General features: G+C 38.1%; 1 protein-coding gene across 2 annotated transcripts in view; it reads left to right on the top strand.

Moving 5' to 3' along the window:
* The window catches only part of LOC126100806 (zinc finger SWIM domain-containing protein 7-like), a 59,962-nt gene extending 39,503 nt beyond the window's left edge, over positions 1 to 20,459 (top strand). Inside the window, exons 2-3 of one of the 2 annotated variants that reach the window (XM_049911438.1) lie at positions 18,529 to 18,662; positions 18,739 to 20,459. In XM_049911438.1, coding sequence (XP_049767395.1) covers positions 18,529 to 18,662; positions 18,739 to 18,963 — 359 coding nt within the window. In that variant the 3' untranslated portion in view covers positions 18,964 to 20,459. The remainder of the gene's footprint in view (positions 1 to 18,528; positions 18,663 to 18,738) is intronic. The other variant, XM_049911439.1, reaches the window with a different exon arrangement.
* Positions 20,460 to 21,323: the final 864 nt, after the last annotated feature.

Raw genomic sequence — 21,323 nt, 5'->3', positions numbered from 1 at the left:
AGCTTCTATTCTGTCCTTGTCTGAACTGTTTATCATCCACATTCCGCCTTCATACAAGGCTACATTCCCGACAAATACGTTCAAAAGAGACTTCCTAACTCTTAAATGTTTATTCAGTGCTAACAGATTTCTCTTCTTCAGAAATGCTTTTCTTGCCGTTGCCAATTTACATTATATTCTCTCTACTTTGGCTGTCATCAGTTATTTTACTGCTCAAATAGCAAAACTTGTGAACTAATTTTAGTGTCTAATTTCCTAATCCAGTTCCCTTAGCATCGCCTGATTTAATTCTACTACATTCTGTTACAATTATTTTGCTTTTGTCACTGTTCACCTTTTAACAACCTTTCATGCCACTGTCCATTCCATTCAGTTGCCCTTCAAAGTCCTTTTCTGTCTCCAACAGAATTACAAAGTTATCAACAAACCTCAAAGTTTTTATTTCTTCTTCTTGAACTTTTCTCCAAATTTTTCTTTTGTTTCCTTTACTGCTTGCTCAATTTTCAGATTGAATAACACTGAGGATAGGCTGCAATCCTGTCCCACACCATTCTCAACCACTTGTTCCCTTTCCTGTCCCTCAAGTCTTATAACTGCTTCTAGTTTCTGTAAAAGTTGTATATAATCTTTCACTCCATGTATCTTACCCCACCTACCTTCAGAATTTCAAAGCATGTATTCCAGTCAGCATTATCAAAAGCTGTCTCCAAATGTACAAAAGATAACTTATCTTCTAGGATAATTCGTAGGGTCAGTATTGCCTCACAGGTTCTTACATCTCTCCAGAATTCAAACTGATCTTCACCAAGGTCAGCCTCTAACAATTTTTCCATTCTTCTGTCAATAATGTGTGTTAATATTTTGCAACCATGACTTATTAAAATGATAGTTCGGTAATATTCACATCCGTGAGCACCTTCTTTCTTTGGAATTAAATCATCACATTCTTCCTGAGGCCTGACAGTATTTCACCTGTCTCATATATATTGCACACCAGGTGAAATGGTTTTGTTATGGCCGGCTGTCCCATAAATATCAGTAGTTCTGAGGGAGTGTCATCTGCTCTAGGATCCTTTTTCTCACAGTATCATATCTCCTATATCATCTTCGTGTCTGCCCTCTTCACTTTCTGTAATCTTGCTTCAAGTTAATTTCCCTTTTATAGCCCCTCTGTATCCTCCTTCCACATTTCAGATTTCCTTTTGTTGCTTCGGTTTTCCATTTGAACTCTTGATATTCGTACTGTTGCTTCTCTTTTCTATAAATGAATGTTTAATTTTTGTATAGGCAGCATCTATCTGTATCCGTACATTTTGTCCTAGTCATTGCTGTTTAGCCATTTTATACTTCTTGTAATTTCATTTTTCAAACGTTTATACTTCCTTTTGACTGCTTCATTTGCTAGATATTTCATACTTTCTCCTTTCATCAATTAAATTCAGTATCTCTTGTGATATACAAGGATTGTTACTTGTCCTTATGTTTTTACCTATTTGATCATCTGCTGTCTTCACTGTTTCATCTCTCAAAGCTACCAGTTCATCTCCCACTGTATTTTTCCCCCATTTCAGTCAATTGTTGTCTACTGCCACCTCTGAAACTTTCAACAACCTCTGTTTCTTTCAACTTATTCAGGCCTCATCTTAATTTCTTGCTTGTTTGCAATGTCTTCACTTTTAATCTACAATTCATAACCAATGTATTGTGGTTAGAATCCACATCTGCCTCTCGAAATATCTTACAGTTTAAAATCTGGTTTCACAGTCCCTGACTTGCCATAATATAATCTTTCTGAAAACTCACAATGCCACCAAATTTCTCTAATCTCCACTATATCTAACTTCAGCATATCAGTTTCCCCTTTTTAAATTTTCTAACCTGCATGCCCAATTAAGGGATCTAAAGTTCCACACTCCAAAACATAGACTGTCAGTTTTGTTCTTTTTGATGACGACATCCTCATTTGTAGTCCCCACCCTGAGATCCGAATGGGGAATTATTTTACCTCCAGAATATTTTATCCAAGATGATGCCATCATCATTTAACCACACAATAGAGTTGCATGCCCTCGGGAAAAATAATGGCTGTACCACCTCGCTTTCAGCTGCCCACAGTACCTGTGCAGCAGGGCCATGTTGGTTGATGTTACAAGGCCAAATCAGTCAGTCACCCAGACTGTTACCTCTGCAACTACTGATAAGGCTGCTTCCCCTCTTCAGGAACTGCACGTTTATCTGGCCTCTCAAGAGATACCCCTCCGTTGTGGTTGCACCTAAGGTATGGTTATCTGTGTCATTTAGGCATGCAAGCCACCCCATCATGGCGAAGTCTATGATTCATAAGGGGATTGTTGTATATATATAGTAGTGATAACTACCGGTATTCTGGGTAATGTTACATATAATATGCCTAGTTGTTTGAAGATGGCTTTTAGTGAGGAAACTACTTTACATTCCTTTTGAGTTGAAATAGGATTCATTTTATTATATGGCAGTATTATGAATCACATTAATGAACATAAACTAAGAATAAAATTTATAAATAAATGTGTAGGTTGAAAATATAGTTAATTTTAACTAGCAGTCATATTCAGAAAGTCTTCAGATTGTCCGAAGTAGGCTCTTAATGGACATGGGTGCACTATATGCTGGATTCTGCTCCACAATCGCACTTTTGAAGATGTTTGGTTTCCATTTATACAGTGAGTCTGCACATTTGCCATGGTTGGTTCTAATTCAGTTTAAAATTACCCAGGATTATCTTGGGAGGTCAGAGCCAGTCAGTTTTTAGAGATAGTTTGGAATTTCTTGAGACCCACAGTTACAGTATCATCCCAGGCTTTCTTCAAATACTGTACAATATCAGAGTTACTATTTTCTAAGCGTATAGCTTCTGCAAATGTTGGTAGTGTAGAGTGGATTCATTTAATATTTATGCATTTGAAGGACAAATGAAAAGGAAGCAGTTGATTATTTTTAATTTTTGTGATTCCTTAAGAGATAGACTAGGGATTCCTGGGCTTGGGCTTTCATGGAGTCTAAGTCCAGTTATAAGTGTACCATGAAGAGTTTAGCATGGATAGGGGAACCCCTAGAAGATAAAAATTTTTATGTAAATGATTCTGTTCATAGCAAATTGGTAATTAAGACCAGTTTTTCCTGTTACTAGAGAAACCTTGTAAGAAGAGTCCCACTTAAGAGATTTTTCAGATATTCGTTTTCATGATGAAATATAAGTATGAATTTTAGATTACTGTAAATATTGTTGCAGTAAATGATGTAATCTTGTATCGCAGGAACTCCAGTCAATCAAAATCAATTTAAAGTCCTGAGTATTAGCACAGATAATGAAAAATATTAATGTATAAAGTTTCTGAGATATAAAATGGCACTATTTTATATAAGTTTTAGTCAGTCTTTGCACCTTTTTTCAATGCACTTATGATTTCTTAAGCCTTGAAACACATCTTGGTTTGTACTCTTTAAAGTTACTGTTAACATGGTACAGCAGAGGGTGTGTAGTTAACTGCTGCATTTTACTGTTTTCTGTTCTATTAGTGGATGCCCCTCAAGATGAACAGCTGTTGGTTCATTTCTTTACAAGTACATATTTCTCTGATTTTACTGTCATGTTTCATGTACAATGTATGTTTGGGAGGAAGTAGTGTATTTCTTGGGTAGTCCGGAAATATTTAGAAGTCTTTGCATTACGCAGAATGCTTTTCTTGTGAATAAGCTTACTTCAGGTTCATTTAAGTGATCAGTGTTTCATCTTTTTTCCATTGATTTAAATTTTATTTTTCCTGATAAATTACTTCAGATACGTACTCCTTAACAGTTTTTTTTCTGATTCCAGTGATAGATAATAGCTTAGCCAAAGATTATTCACATTTTCTCAAATATTTGTTTTGCTTAGGTTGAAGTTCAGCAGTCAGTCTTCACATCAGATGTCTTAACCTGCAAGTTTTCCTGCACTTCACAATAATTTTCTAGTTATGTGGACTCCTTGTAGAAAACTGTGTCGTCGCTATGGAGATCTAATAATATCATCTATCACGTTATTCTTACATGTCATAGATAATAATCGTAATTTAGCACTTTCTTGAGATGCACCCCAGGATACCATAGATTGTTACAATTTTTGTCCATTAAGAAGTTCTGTACCCCTTTTGGGATAGCACTCATGTAGCCATATTAAATTATTCATGGCCTAACACAAAATTTCAATTTCAGATTGCCTCTTCCTTAATGAGGAAAGTAGGAGACGAGGTACTGGCGGAAGTAAAACTGTGAGGACGGGGCATGAGTCGTGCTTGGGTAGCTCAGATGGTAGAGCACTTGCCTGCGAAAGGCAAAGGTCCTGAGTTTGAGTCTCGGTCCGGCGCACAGTTTTAATCTTCCAGGAAGTTTTTTACCTCTTTATTGCTTTTCTACAATGTCTGCTGCATGCCATTCTCAACTGGTACCACAGTTAAAAAGATTATAACCAAAACCTGCAGGTTGGTTGGACTAAAAAAAATTTCCGAAATCATTCTCCACTACACCCTTTATCCCAGGGGCGCTAGTTCATCAGGATACGCAGGAGAGTCTGTGGAGGTTGGAAATGTAGGGGAGAGATTCTGTTAGGTTCAGGCTGGATGCCTGGTCCATGAGACATGTTCAGAGAGCTCTGTCGACAGAGCACTGCCGTTGTAGGGTAAAGAGTTTTAAAATGTCAAAAATGTAACCTTCTGTCTGGTTTACAGTAGCAGGTCATGGAAACACTTATACAAATGTGAAATTTTGAACAGTATGCAGAGTACGGGAGTATATAATATATTCACATTGTGATTATTTCAGCTTACTTATATTCAGTATGCACTTGATGAAAGTCACCGAATTGCCCGTCCAAAGGAATTGTGGACCACCAAATACAGAACAAATTTATTGGAATCTAATCTACATCAAAAAATTAACATAAATTTTAAAGAAAAATAATAAAATCTAATTATTATATTACCAAAATATTACTGCTATGAACCAGTTGCAGACTCAGAATGACTGGAGCCCTACCACTCATTCAATTAAACTACAAACTATTCCTTAACAGCTACATCAGACTCACATTATCAAATATAGCTTGGTAAAACTCAAGTCTGATGGCGTCCATATACCACTATTGAAATATCACTTTCAATTACTAACTTTACACAAAAAATATATAATTAATAATGATACTTTTGGAATTTTGTGTCGATAGAATTCATGTACAGTGATTACAGAGTTCACAGTAAGTACATTATGTTATCTTTCATGCACTTCAGGACCGTCTGGTGAGTGTTTTTTGCTGTAGTCTTCATTCTCCTGTACTGTAGAGCTGCACCGTGTAGAATGCCTGCAGTTGTAAATAAAGACCACCCCATGAGTGATATGCAAAACATGTTTCACACTGACCTACCTGTTGGATGCTGCCCAAAAAGGGTCGTGTTCGTGTCCTTGAAAATGTCTTGTATAGTGTTGTGCAGTCCAGCTTTCATGTTATCTTCAGAATTCGATCATTGAATTTTGCTTTTTGCTAACCTGTCATCTTTGTGCCATGTTCCTTTATCAGAGACTACAGTTTTTATATTGTTATTGCTCCCTGTCCTGTCAGCATCATAAGTGGGGCATTGCAGTAAATCATTTTCTGGTGTGCCCAGTACACAGCAGTCACGTAGGATTGTTTTTCACTTCTTAATCCTATGTGAGTATACTGCATACGGGCCATGCCCCATAAGAATATGAATAATTCCCTGATTGTGGTTAATGTAATCCACCTTCATTCTTTCCATGATCATCGGGAAAATTTCACCCACCCTATGACTCACATCTGATGTGTCCCAGTCATGTTGCTGTTTGTCTAACTTCCACTACTTCAGTTGTGTATTAGTGTCAACATTAGACCCTACTGTTTGTCGGAGATTAGCTTAGTTTCCAACCCACACCGAATAACATGCTGCCTTGTATCTATCTGTGGCATCCACAGGAAAGATGCCTGATGTGACAAATAGTGTCCTGATGGGAATGGTACCGAAGGCCCCCGCCAACCACAGGCGCACATCCTTCACTACCTGTCATCGGATGGTTGTATACTGCTGATGACACAGCCAGTACACTCACACACTTGCCACGTCCGCAGCTCATGGTCTCACGGTCGCATTCTCAGTTCATGAGCATGGGGTCCCAGGTTCGATTCCCGGCGGGGTCAGGGATTTTCACCTGCCTCGAGATGACTGGGTGTTTGTGGTGTCCTCATCAATTCATCATCATTCATAAAAGTGGTGAGATTGGACTGAGCAAAGGTTGGGAATTTGTACGGTTGCTGATAACTGCGCAGTTGAGCACCCCACAAACCAAACGTTGCACACTTGCCGTGAAACCAACTATCGAGAATAAAATGGCATTGAGGTGGAATCTTGTGGCATGCAGGGGAAGTTCGCTGGATATGCACATGCTATCTTCTGCATAATCTTATGTGTCTCTTGCCTAGCTTGAACTCTGTTGTCCAGAAAAGTTCTTCTTTCATCCAACAACACTCCCAAGTAATGTATTGCAATGCTGCGATCAATCCAAGGTTATTGTAGGATTTTTTTATGGATTATGCATGCTCTTTTAATAAAATGTAAGTGGTCTTTTATGTGCAGCTATAACTAATTCATTAACTGTTTAATCATGATTGCATTCACTACATCAAAACTTTGACTATTTAGTATAATCAACTCACACAGGCAAATGCAAACAGAAACTGCCTCTGGCCTTCGGGGCCAGCTGAACCTACTGGTGCCGGGTGTTGGCTTCATGCCAAGATGTAATAACTATTATTATTATTGTTGTTTTTGTATTTTAATATTGACCAACTAGGATCACGTAACCATTTCATTTCACTTCTTTCCTTGTTTCTGTTTTTCCAGTACTCCATCTCCCCATCTCCATCTACTCTCTGCATACAATGTTGTCTTTTCCTTTCTTGTATTCATGTCGTTCCCGATTTCTAATTTCTTTTGCATTGAAGGCCCCCTAAATTTAATATTTTATTCTTGAAAAGATTTCTGTCTGTTATTTCTGATTCTTTGGTGTTGTTTCGTTCTAGGTATTTCCTTATTTCTGTAATCCATGCTATTGTCGATTTCTTCTTCCAGAAATACAGGAATATTTGTACTGTGAACCTGTTCTCATTCATTCAGTAGAGGTGTTCAAAAAAGATTATCTTCTTTTAGCAATTATGTCTGATATTTTCTCTATATATTTGTAGACCACCTCATTACTTCTCATTTTCCAGCAATCTGTAGTTTGTATTGCACCCATTATTTTTTTTGACTATCCATATTTCAGGTACCTCTATTCTGTCCAGCTTATAGGCCATTGTTAGGCATTCACATGCATATAAACAATATGGTTGTACCACTGTGGTATAGTGTGTTAGTTTGGTTTTTCTAGATAAGCATTTCTTGTTGTAAATGTTCTTTGCCAAACCATGTGCTCCCTCCGTTTTTTAACTCTTACATCTTCTGCAGATTCTTCTAGTTCATTCTGTTGTATATTTTCTCTGAGATATTTGAATTTACTTTCTTGTGATATTTCACATATCTGTATTTTTACGAATTTTGGTGCATTTTTTTAATATACACATCAAAAAAAGTTTTGCATCACTCCGGTTTCCAGAACTCCTGATGATAGACATTGACTGTAGATATTGTATCACAGACACAGTCCCTTTGACTGTTCAGAGATGTCACTAAACCTGCCCAAAGATGTAAACAACCATGCATGAGCAACGCCTTTTAGATGGAGAGGGTCCGACAGCCGATCAGTTCCAGTCATTCCAACAGGAAGGAGGTACACAGCTCGTGTTGTTTGTAGTTCACCCAAGCCTGGATGATCAATACCGTGGTTCAATCGCGTGCACATTGTTACTTTATGCCAGGAAGGGCTCTCAACAACAGAAGTGTCCAGGCGTCTCGGAGTGAATCAAAGCAATGTTGTTCGGACATGGAGGAAGTATAGTGTGTCAGGAACTGTCAATGACATGCCTCGCTTAGGCTGTCCAACGGCTACTACTGCAGTGGATGACCGCTACCTATGAATTATGGCTCAGAGGAACCCTGACAGCAATGCCACCATGTTGAATAATACTTTTTGTGCAGCCACATGATGTCGTGTCACAACTCAAACTGTGCGCAATAGGCTGCATGATGCACAACTTCCATGCAGCACGGTACAGATGGGCCCAACAACTTGCCAAATGGACCACTCAGGATTGGCATCATGTTCTCTTCACCAATGAGTGTCGCATGTGCCTTCAAGCAGACATTCATCAGAGACGTGTTTGGAGGCAACCCGGTCAGGCTGAATGCCTTACACACTGTCCAGCGAGTGCAGGAAGGTGGGGGTTCCTTGATGTTTTGGGATGGCATTGTGTGGGGCTGACGTACGCCCCTGGTGGTCATGGAAGGCACCGTAACAGCTGTACGATACGTGAATGCCATCCTCCGACTGATAGTGCAACCATATTGGCAGCATATTGGCAAGGCATTAGTCTTTATGGATGATAATTCGTGTCCCTATCATGCACATCTTGTGAATGACTTCCTTCAGGATAACGACATGACCTGAACCCTATCGAACATGCCTGGTGGGATTGACAGAAAAGGGCTGTTTATGGACGACGTGACCCACCAACCACTCTGAGGGATCTACGCCAAATCACCGTTGAGGAGTGGGACAATTTGGACCAACAGCGCCTTGGTGAACTTGTGGATTGTGTGCCACAATGAATACAGGTATGCATCAGTGCAAGAGAACATGCTACTGGGTTTTAGTGGTACTAGTGTGTACAGCAATCTGGATCACCGCCTCTGAAGGTCTCGCTGTATGATGGTACAACATGCAGTGTGTGGTTTTCATGAGCAATAAAAAGGGCTGAAATGATGTTTATGTTGATCTCTATTCCAGTTTCATGTACAGGTTCTGGAACCGAGATGATGCAAAACTTTTTTTGATGTGTGTATTTGTCATGAAATTTTGAGACCAGTACTATTTGTTGTTTCCTCCAGAAGATTTATTTGAGTAACTGTGTCTGTCAGATTATCTGCAAATATTGCAAAATTGTCTGCAAAAACCAGGCAGTTTACCTAAATTCCATTTGTTTCCCTTCCCAAAATGATTAGTTCAGTTTTGTGACTCTTTAGCTCCAGATTCCAGATCCTTTCAATTTTTTGTGCATTATAGTTAAACAGTAAAGGTATAAACCATCCCCTTGTCTAATACCAGTTTTTATTTCAGCTGGCTGAGGTAGTGCTCCCATAAATTTGATTTTAGGTATCGTCTTTGTGAGAGTTTCATGAATTATGTTTGCTGGTTTTACTTTAACACTCTATTCTGTAACGATTTTATCTCTTGTATCTGTCTATGGAATCAAATGCATTTGTGAAATCAATAAACGATACTAATATCTGTTGTAGAATTTTAGAACATGTTTTTCGCTCGCGTATCATGTCGTTTCTGGAAACCCAGAATCTACTCTGTAGAAATCAACATGGATTCCGGAAACAGCGATCGTGTGAGACCCAACTCGCTTTATTTGTTCATGAGACCCAGAAAATATGAGATACAGGCTCCCAGGTAGATGCTAGTTTCCTTGACTTACGGAAGGCGTTCGATACAGTTCCGCACTGTCACCTGATAAACAAAGTAAGAGCCTACGGAATATCAGACCAGCTGTGTGGCTGGATTGAAGAGTTTTTAGCAAACAAAACACAGCATGTTGTTATCAATGGAGAGACGTCTACAGACATTAAAGTAACCTCTGGTGTGCCACAGGGGAGTGTTATGGGACCATTGCTTTTCACAATATATATAAATGACCTAGTAGATAGTGTCGGAAGTTCCATGCGGCTTTTCGCGGATGATGCTGTAGTATACAGAGAAGTTGCAGCATTAGAAAATTGTAGTGAAATGCAGGAAGATCTGCAACGGATAGGCACTTGGTGCAGGGAGTGTCAACTGACAACATAGACAAATGTAATGTACTGCGAATACATAGAAAGAAGGATCCTTTATTGTATGATTATATGATAGCGGAACAAACACTGGTAGCAGTTACTTCTGTAAAATATCTGGGAGTATGTGTGTGGAACGATCTGAAGTGGAATGATCATATAAAATTAATTGTTGGTAAGGCGGGTACCAGGTTGAGATTCATTGGGAGAGCCCTTAGAAAATGTAGTCCATCAACAACGGAGGTGGCTTACAAAACACTCGTTCGACCTATACTTGAGTATTGCTCATCAGTGTGGGATCCGTACCAGATCGGGTTGATGGAGGAGATAGAGAAGATCCAAAGAAGAGTGGCGCATTTCGTCACAGGGTTATTTGGTAAGCTTGATAGCGTTACGGAGATGTTAAGTAAACTCAAGTGGCAGACTCTGCAAGAGAGGCGCTCTGCATCGCGGTGTCGCTTGCTGACCAGGTTTCGAGAGGGTGCGTTTCTGGATGAGATATCGAATATATTGCTTCCCTGTACTTATACCTCCCGAGGAGATCACGAATGTAAAATTAGAGAGATTCGAGGGCGCACGGAGGCTTTCTGGCAGTCGTTCTTCTTCCCGCGAATCATATGTGACTGGAACAGGAAAAGGAGGTAATGACAGTGGCACGTAAAGTGCGCTCTGCCACACACTGTTGGGTGGCTTGCGGAGTATAAATGTAAATGTAGATGTAGATATAGGTTTGCTGGTTAACACTGTGGCAAATTATTGGTTTTAGGTTAAATATCTGGTCTGTGCAGAATCTTCCCTTTTGAAAACCTCTCTGATATTCTCCCAGTTGGTTGCCCAAAGTTTCTACCACTCTGTCCAGGAGCATTTTGGATAATATTTCATGTGCCACTGGGAGAAGTGACACCCTTCTAAAATTGTTGACATTTTGTTTTTGTCTCTGTTTTTGTGTAGCAGATGGATTAACACAATTTTTCTCTCTTCTGGAATCTTTTCAGTTTTCCAAATGTTCTCAAAAAGCAGTTCTAGATCATTTAATAATCTTTGTTTCTGATGGTTGGTTGGTTGGTTGGTTTGGGGAAGGAGACCAGACAGCGTGGTCATCGGTCTCATCGGATTAGGGAAGGATGGGGAAGGAAGTCGGCCGTGCCCTTTCAGAGGAACCATCCTGGCATTGACCTGGAGTGATTTAGGGAAATCACGGAAAACCTAAATCTGGATGGCCGTACGCGGGATTGAACCGTCGTCCTCCCGAATGCGAGTCCAGTGTCTAACCACTGCGCCACCTCGCTCGGTTTTCTTTCTGACCATTTCAATAATTTTGCTGCAATGTGGAGCCTTCACCACTTGTGTTATTGTTTTTGTGTGATTTGATGGCTTCATGAATTTCATGCTTTGTTGTTGTTCATGGTGTACACAAATAGAGAAAAGGAATAACACAGATATATTCATAGATGAAATAAGACTGGAAGAAATTACCACTAACAAATTTTTGGGGATTACAGTTGACAATAAGCTCCACTAGAGTCAACATATAGATAATATTTGCTGTAAATTAAGCACTGCAATATTTGTTATGAAACAGCTTGCACATTATGCTCTATTTGAGCCATAACTGCAATATGGAATTACTGTTTTTGGGGAAATTCCGGCAGCATAAATACAAAAAGAATGTTTATATTGCAAAAAACACTGTTAGGACCATCTTAACAAGAAACAAATAGACTCATGCAGAACTGTTTTCCATAGTCTAAAAATACTGATATTTCCATCTTTGTACATTTACGGAATAATAATATCATTAATAAAAGGAAATGCAGAACTAGAAAGAAGTTCAGATGTATATACAGTTGAAACAAGAAATAAAGGCCAGCTGAGAAATATACAACACCAACTGAAACAGGTCCTTGATACTCAGGTGTCAGACTCATAAAATTCCTTCCAAAGAGTTTACTGGACAATGTATGCAAAAAGACTTTCCAGAAACTTTTAAAGGATTCTTTAATGGAAAAAGAATTTTATAGTGTAGAAGAGTATGTGTATCAATGAATAAAAATGATATAACTGTTATGGAAGTACTGTAACTAATTGAACATACTATGATATGTAAATAACTTGAGAATTCTGAGAGAAAAATGTAAATATGAGTATAATGTAGTATGTAAATAATTTTCAGGACCTAAAAAACAGATGAAAAATGTATGCAACATAATTATAAGTATTGCCACTTTGATGAATTTATAAATAGGTTAAATATTGCAAGAAAATAGGTTTGAGTTGACTTGTCCTATATTACAAGTACACACTTTGTAGAAAATGTAATCAGATGGGACCAAATAAAAATAAATAAATCAATCAATCAGTAAAATCTTCCTCCAGATTTTGTGATATTGCTGCAAATTCCAGTTTAACTCTTGTAACTGGACAGTTTAAGAGCCTGTCAAAAAAAATTTCTACTATTTTGCAAATTTTCTTTGTTATTTAATCCTATTTTACCATTTTCAACTTTGAAACAGATACCTGCAGCTTGATACCCTTTAGATACACATTTAAAAGTCTGGTAAAAATTTTTGGCACTATTTTTGCCAAAATTTTCTTGTATGCCCATAAGCTGAGTTTCTTTAAATGTTCTTTTGATTTTTGGATTATTTTTTATGTTTCTTTTCCTTATTGTCTGAATTCTCTAAATGTATGGTGTGGGTTTACACACACACACACACACACACACACACACACACACACACACACACACCTCCATTTTCTCCATTTTTGTGCTCTTTGTTCTAGTGCCTCTTCACATGCTTTATTCCACCATTATTCTTGGCCAGTGCTAAAGTTTTCTCTGCTGCTTTGTACCTGAAGTTCGTGCCAATCAAATTGTTTTGTTGTCTCAGTATCTTCTCTAATTTTTTTTCTGTATTTTCAATTATAATATTAGGTGTAGTTGTGTTGTATCTAATTGCTTTCTTGGTTGTGTTTTGTGTTTTAGCCAGTAGAAATCATTTTTTAATCTTAGAGAGATAATGACCTCACTCAAATTACCCATTTCTGATTATTGCAATGTTCACAATTTCCGTGATATGTCTTTTAGATATGGGTTTGTGATCCAATTGAAATTCTCCTAGGTTTGGAGATATTGAAATTTTGGCTTTTCTTGGCATTTTGCAAAAATGTGTGGACATCAGTTTTAACTGGAACATTTTACACATATCGATCGATATTCCGTCATTTCTGTTTATTCTTAAGTGCGCTGGATCTTCACCTGTTGTATTCCTAAATTTCTTTTCCTTTCCAAATTGTGCATTAAAGTTGCTGAGAAGTATTTTAACATTTTTTTGGTTATGTTGGAGATTTCAGATTCTAAAAGATCCCAAAATGGATTTACATGCTGCACATTTCTTCCGTTATCATTTATAGGTGTATGTAACAATGAAAACAGTCAATTATTGATAAAATTATTTAATTGGGTAGATAAAAAGTCTACTCACTAAGTGGCAGCAGAACACACACATAAAAGGCTGTTGTGATTGGCAAGCTTTCAGAGCCAGTGGCTCCTCCTTCAGGCAGAAGGGTTGAAGGGGAAGGAAGAAGGGCAAAAGAAAAGGACTGGAGAGATCTAGGAAAAGGGGTAGATTTTGGGAAAGTCACCTAGAACCGTGGGTCAGGGGAGACTTACCTTACGGGATGAGAAGGAAAGACTGATTGTTGGGAACTGCCTCAGACACGATGTGAAAACCTGCGAGCATAAAGATGGAAGACAGAGTAATATGCACGACAGAGATTACTACTAAAACATCTTGCATGAGTTAATAAGAGTGGGAAGCTAAGGGCATTGTAAGTAACGGAGGTGGGAGGAGGCGATGAAAAATAGACGGGAAAGACAATGAAAGATGTAGAAAACTAAAACGGAGTGAAGCAAAGAGTAGTTACAGTGAAGAAAAGATGAGACAGAAGAAATTAACGTAAATTAAGGCCAGGCGGATAGAGAGAACCAAGGACATTTTGTAGTGGTAATTCCCACCTGCGGAGTTCGAGAAACAAGTTCTTGGTTCTCGCCAAGTGGTGGTAATTGCCTAATTGCAACCCTCTTTTATTTGTGTGTTCTGTTGCTGCTTGGTGAGTAGATTTTTTTATCTATCCAGTTAAATTATGTTGTTTAAATTCCTTCTGAATCATATTATAATATTGTTACATAGCAAATTTGCAGTACCCATTACTTATGCAACTGCATAATATATATTGAGAATTCTCATCATTCCATTCATTTTTAAAGGGTTGTGATGATACATGAATAGACTGCCTCTTTCTATCCAAATAGCCGCAGTTACCCCAGCCTCAGCCTATGGTAACATACTATCCCCACACCCTCCACCCAACAGTTTCCAGCCCTTCTGCCCTATCATCTCCCCATTCTCATGTCCCACCCTGTTTATCTGCAGCCCTCTACCATTGCATCCACCTGTCTTACCCACTCCTTTCCTTTTTTGTTCCTTTTTTTCTCCATCTCCCTGCCCCACAACCTCCCGTACAGTACTATCCCTTCACCTTCCCCACCCCCTCCAAATTGCTGCTTGTATCCCACGTGATGTTGCGTTCTGGCCTGAGATGCTGGTGTTGGCGATCTCGTGTGTGTGTGTGTGTGTGTGTGTGTGTGTGTGTGTGTGTGTGTGTGTGTGTTTTACTGATGAAGGCTTTATGTGAGTGTCTTTTAATCCTGTCTATCTGCAACTAGACATGTCTTCTTTATGGTAAGTAGCAATCTATCTTTTCCCAAGTTCTTGATATTCCTACCTGGAGTTTCCATTGTTTGAATATTTATGCAGCTTCTCTCAGATAGTATGTCATTACAGATAATTGCATCATCTGCAAAAATCCTGATGTTACTATTAATATTGTCTGCAAGATCATTGATATACAGGAACAGCAAGGATCTTGACACACTATCGTGGGGCACGCCCGATGTTACTTCTACATCTGACAATGACTCTCCATCCAAGATAACATGCTGTGTCCTCCCTACCAAAAAGTCGTCAATCCAGTCACAAATTTCACTTGATGCTCCATACGATCGCACCTTTGACTATAAGTGTAGGTGCGGTACTGAGGCAAATGCTTTTTGGAAATCAAGAAACACTACATCTACATGGGTGTCTTGATCCAAAGCTTTCTGTATGTCATGTGAGAGTTGAGTTTCACGTGATCGGTGTTTTTGAAATCAATGTTGGTTGGCACTGAGGAGGTCATTTGTTCAAGACACCTCATTTTGTTTGAGCTCAGAATATGTTCTAAGATTCTACAACAAATTGATGTCAAGGATATTGGACACCTGTTTTGTGGGTCACTTCTACTACCCTTCTTGTAGACAGTTGTGACCTCTGCCTTTTTCCAAGAACTGGGTACAGTTTGTTGTTCAAAGGATCTACTATAGATTTAGTTAGAAGAGGAGCTAACTCAGCTGCAAATTCAGTATAGAATCTGACAGGGATCCGTTTCTCAACACCACTGACACTAATACGTATTTCATTCATCGCTGCAGTGGTACAAGGATTAAAGTGGAGCAAGTCTCTGGGGTTTTCCTTTGTAAAGCAGCATTTGAAAAGGGAGTTAAGCTTTCAGCTTTGGCTTTGCTACTCTCAATTTTCAGTTCCTGTCTCGTTCATGAGGGACTGGACACTAACTTTGGTGCCACTAACAGTCTTTACATACGACCAGAATTTCTTTGGATTTTGTGAAATGTCATTTGACAATATTCTGCTATGATAGTCATTGATGGCATCACGCATTGTTGTTTTGATGGCCAAACACGTTTCATTCAGCATCTCTGTCTATTTCCCTGTGCTTTGTTTTACACATCCATGTTGTTTTCAACACAGCAACAGAAACACATTTACAATATTGTGCTCATAAGAAAATATGAATGGACAGAAAAATTTTCTTTTGGAGGCTACACATGAAGTATTTGTACCAGCTGTGAGAAAGCTGAAGAAGAAGAAGAAAAAGGCTCCACTGGAATCTATTATAATTGATTATGCTCCCAGTCATCTTTAGGATGTGCCTGTAAATCCTGATGTTATGCAAGCACCTTTCCACCCAACGTAACAAGCGTGATTCAGCCCATGAGCTAGGGAATTTTGGAACCAATTAAACATCATTATCAACATGCACATCATGTCTCTTTGTTGAACAAATGTGAAAATGACTGTGCCAATGCTATGTTGAAGGTGTAGAAAACAATCGACTTAATTGATGTTGTCTTCTAAACAGCAGAAGCATAGGATAAAGTGGAAACACTACCATAATGAAGAGTTGGGATAAAGTGTAGCTAACCATTGATACAGATTTAAAGTCAATACTGTGCAACAACAATGAGCCAGTCGATTTGGAATCATCCACTGCTGACTCTTTGTACATTGACATGCTCCACAAGCTTCCAGGAGGAGGAGAAACTGGTGAAGATGATATTGCTGAGTGGCTGAATAAGGAAAACTGAGAGATATACCAAACTTCAACATATGAAGAAATAATCAAAAGTGTGCACAAAAGTAATGATGAAAGTGATGATCAAAAGGACATACGAGGAGACAGCTTGAAGAGTTCTCACACTACTGGTGCAGAAGCTGCAGACGTCTTCTTGGAGTTCATTATACAACAACCAGGTACATGCAGTACCAATATAGCACTTGCAAAGCATTGCATGAAAAAGCATCTCATCATTGCAACAACTAAAAATTTAGCCCATGTTTCACAATGAGTGAAACTGGTGTGTACGTACACACTCAAGGATAAGTCTTCTATGAAAATGAATGTATCTTTGAATTTAATAAAGTATAGCCCCTATGTGTTTAAACTAAGTTTCAGGCATAATAATCTGGGACATCCACTAACCCAGCACCAAATGACCAGATTAGCGAGAGTCCAGTGTAATAACAACAATAATTTCTAGAGGGCGTGAGTCATGCTTGGGTAGCTCAGTTAGTAGAACACTTGCACGCGAAAGGCAAAGGTCCTGAGTTCGAGTCTCACAGTTTTAATCTGCCTGGAAGTTTCATATCAGCGCACATTCCGCTGCAGAGTGAAAATCTCATTCTGGAAACATCCCCCAGGCTGTGGCTAAGCCATGTCTCCGCAATATCCTTTCTTTCAGGAGTGCTAGTCCTGCAAGGTTCGCAGGTGAGCTTCTGTAAAGTTTGAAAGGTAGGAGATGAGGTAATGGTAGAAGTAAAGCTGTGAGGACGGGGCATGAGTCGTGCTTGGGTAGCTCAGATGGTAGAGCACTTGCCCGCTAAGGCAAAGGTCCCGAGTTTGAGTCTCGGTCTGGCACACAGTTTTAATCTACCAGGAAGTTTTAATAATTTCTACTAGCTGTTGAACAATCAGGTATTGTGTAGTGTCCTTCAAAGCAAGTCAGCAGGTAATGAAACGGGAAAGTAAAGAAGGTGTTCTATCCTGTCAGCCTGTTGTGCATGCCTCCCTCCACTCTTAAACTTGCCCTTGCACATTGTTATAGTGTCTTCTGTGTCAGCAGAATGAAAATCATTTGAGAAAATAGCATTTTACTTTATCAATTGCCTGCCAATATTACACAAAACCATAGAAGAGTGGCATCCTTTGCTGAAAATGAATGCATCATGCTGGCAGCAACTGTGTGTGTATTAAGTGTGATGGGATGTCTGTGTCAAGAGTAGTTGTCTGTATTGGACCTTTGTTATGCTGCTTGGGTGGCGGATGCTTCAGAAATGATACAGTGACATAGTGTGTCTACAGTCAGTGGGGTGTGAAGAAAGCATCTCATTGGCAGTGAAGAAGCTAACACAATGAATGAGAGCGCTATTGTTATTGTCCTGACCACCACCGTCAATGCTCCACGCAGCCTAGAACATGGTTTGAATTAGAATCTGAGTTTGTGCACCTGGTTTTTGGAGGCACTCGAATTAACAATTTTTATTTGGTAGGCTGTGAGTTTCTTTCTCTTGTATATATATTTTTAATACATAGTGGGGCAGTAGCATTTAGCAACCCATAAACAGAGCAATCGTCCTTGTAGGTGACTGTTTTGCCTGGGATAGAGGACGGTGAAAGGAATGAGCTGTTCTGTGTTCACATAGAATGATTGAGAGAAAACTAGAAAAATTTGACATCTGAAAGGCTAAAATAGAAATGGAAACTGCCGTATTCCAGTTCTGTGCAAAGTACAGTTTAATCGATGATATCTCACCTTTTCATATTTGTTTCACACTTCCAGCATTTATGACTTTAATTAAAGTATTCCTTTCTGTTATACAGCTGTATCTTAAAACTGTTAGTATGATTACACATTACATGCAAGTCTTTCCATAATGTGCTGCACTATTTGTGCTACCGGTTTATTGTCTATTACCGAACATAGCGAACAGTATTGAAAGTGTTGCATTTAGGCTATAACTTAGTTTTCGGTATATGATTAGAATTTGCATCTTCTTTTGTGTTAAGTTATATTTTATCATTGTAATGAAATAAAACTTTTTCACTATTTCAGTTACTGATGATGTCTTGCTTGCTCTTCATTCACTATATGGTAATCCATTTGAGCGAGCTTTGGAACTCCTTGAAAAAAATTGTGTTGTTTTTTTACGAACAACGAATAAATTAAGATATGTTATACAGGTAAAGGTGAGGTAATGTAATAGGGGCCTATAATATGAGCTTTTTAAGAATTACTGTACTAAAAAGAAAACAAACTTTACAGGTAACGGGGAGTTCGGGGACACCATACACCATTTTTCCATCAGTTAACTACTGCTCTTGCCCTGCATATCGTTATCATGTAGCTGGAACCCAGACTGACTTGACGTGCAAGCATGTTCTTGCAGGAAAGCTCTGTGAAATAATGGGTAAAGGCAGAGAAGTGGTTGTGTCAGCAAATGAAATGATAAGAATCCTCTGTAGTGCAGCAAAACTTGACACCAAATAGACTTGGCAATGTTGCTATTGCCAAAGAGATTTGGTAGTGTATGATTCTTCTTTAATGATTGCCTACATTAATATAAGGTACCATCCAAAATATTGTGTAGTATTCACAAAGAAAGTGAACGCCATTGTAACTATAATAATTTACAGTGTAATCACTTCCACATCAGTCCTAAAATTATATGTAAGTTGTTTACTGTCTTATATTATTATTGTCAGTGCAGTTGAAAGTATCATACTGTAGTAATTTGTTGCCATGGATGTCATGGCCATTGTTTAATTCTGAAAATACATTTCACAAATGGGATTGTAGCCTGTTCCAACATATGATGTAACATGGAGTTTATTCATTTATCCTTCTATTGACAATATGCTCTGTGTGTATGTCATCTGAATTTGTACATCTATTAAATATACATTGTTTAAATAAACACAATTTTTATGTCTTATTTAACATGTTTGTACAGCTTGTATCTCTGTTCTTTTGTAAATCTTAATCAGACTTCGTTTATTTAGCATTTATATACATATTGTTCAAAATACAATTATGCCAAATGAACTATTGTTGAGACCACGTTATCATATATCACTGGAGAATTAATTTAGTAATTTCAAGGATTATATTTAATTTAATACTGAAGTTTTATAAGTTCATCAATGCTATAGATGATGTTGACTTATCAGCATGTTTTTAGTTATCTTTTGAAACTGCATAGTTCTGAAATACTCTTGAGTCTGAGGCAAAATATTGAATAAACGTTTTGGTTAATATAGTACATGTTTTTACCTTGTCTGTGCATTTCCCTACAAAAATCTTCTTCGTTTCTTATGATCCTACTGTTTAATACTACTGTGATCCCATAAGATTTCAGGAGACTATGCATACATGCTGGCATAGTCAAGATTTTAAGTTCTTTAAATAATTTCCTACGCAATTAACTTTTGGAGACAAAATTTTATGTTTCTACACACCTCATCTGGGATTTAAAGGTTTGGTGTGCCATGCTCATGTTACCCCAGAACAGAACCCTGTACCTTAGTTAATCTGTGTTTCGGCAAGTGATATGCACACAACAGTGTTTCTATATTACATTACGTCTTGAGCATTCTTAATATGTAACAATTCACCAAGCAGCAGCAGAACACATCACTATTGTGATTTTATCAATAATTGATTGTTTTTGTTGCTAATATGTAACAATATTTAGTTGGTTTCCTGTTTAGTATTTCATTGTGACTTTCCCTATTAAATGAGCATCTATCCTTACTGCTAAGAATTACTTCAATGTATTGGTGTGCCACTAGTGATATGAACTGTATTACTCTCTTTATCTGTAATTAAATATTGTAATATTTGCGGTGACATAATGCATTAACATGTGATAGGATGTAGTTAATTAAATTAATTGTTAATTAAACAAAACTGTCCATCTGTAGTTGAGGGACTAAAATGATTTGCCGCATAAATAGTAGAAGAGACATTGTGCAATGAATTTTATCTGGCATTTGTTTTGTAACCATCATAAACTTAAACTAAAATCAAACATGGCTGATGTTAAATGAAATGAGTCATACTGTTCAGGTATTTAAACTTCATTGGTTGTCCTCAGTTGTTTTCTTCATATCGGAAGTGTCCCAACTGGCTTCATTCTCTGGATAATCCTTAACTCACTTTTGTCCTGACCAAATGTAAGTCTGAACTCTCTTACTGTTTCTATTTGATTGCAGATTCATTACTATAATTTTTATTTGCAGAAGAGTAGACCAGTGAAGTGACAAATTTTAGTACCAGTGATCAGAAAAGTTAGATTTAAACCTTTGTCGCACTTTACTGGCATAGTTTTTTCATGTTTTATTTATATTATTCATCGGAAACACTGATCAGATATCCTTGGCAAAGTAATATTAAGGTTCATCATTGTGTTATGAATCCCATTACAAACCAAATGGTACATTCTAACCAAATAACTTTTTGTGGATTCAAGACAATGATATCTACATAATATTAATTGCATAAAAAGGAAAATTCTCTCGAGAAAAATGTAAAATTGTGGACATATCTGCCAGTACACTTATAAAAGTACACACACTGCTCTAGCTTAGGTATTAGCCTGCACGGAAGTCAAATGTCCACTGGAGCAAGTGGAACTGGATGGACAATAGAGGGCGTGTCACCACAGCACTGCACTCGCCTATGACAGTGCCACTATCTCGCCATGTGACTACACCGGCCAATATTGTCCCTCACAGCCAACATAAATACCACCACACCTTGATCACTCAGTCAGTCATGTACTTCGTCTAATTTTGTTCATTAATATCTCCACCATACTACTGTATCTCATTAGTGATTTCACTTTTGTA

This window comes from Schistocerca cancellata, chromosome 9, assembly GCF_023864275.1.
Source record: "Schistocerca cancellata isolate TAMUIC-IGC-003103 chromosome 9, iqSchCanc2.1, whole genome shotgun sequence".
Lineage (NCBI taxonomy): Eukaryota > Metazoa > Arthropoda > Insecta > Orthoptera > Acrididae > Schistocerca > Schistocerca cancellata.
The sequence above is the reverse complement of the archived record's forward strand: the minus strand, read 5'-3'. Positions and strand labels throughout refer to the sequence as shown.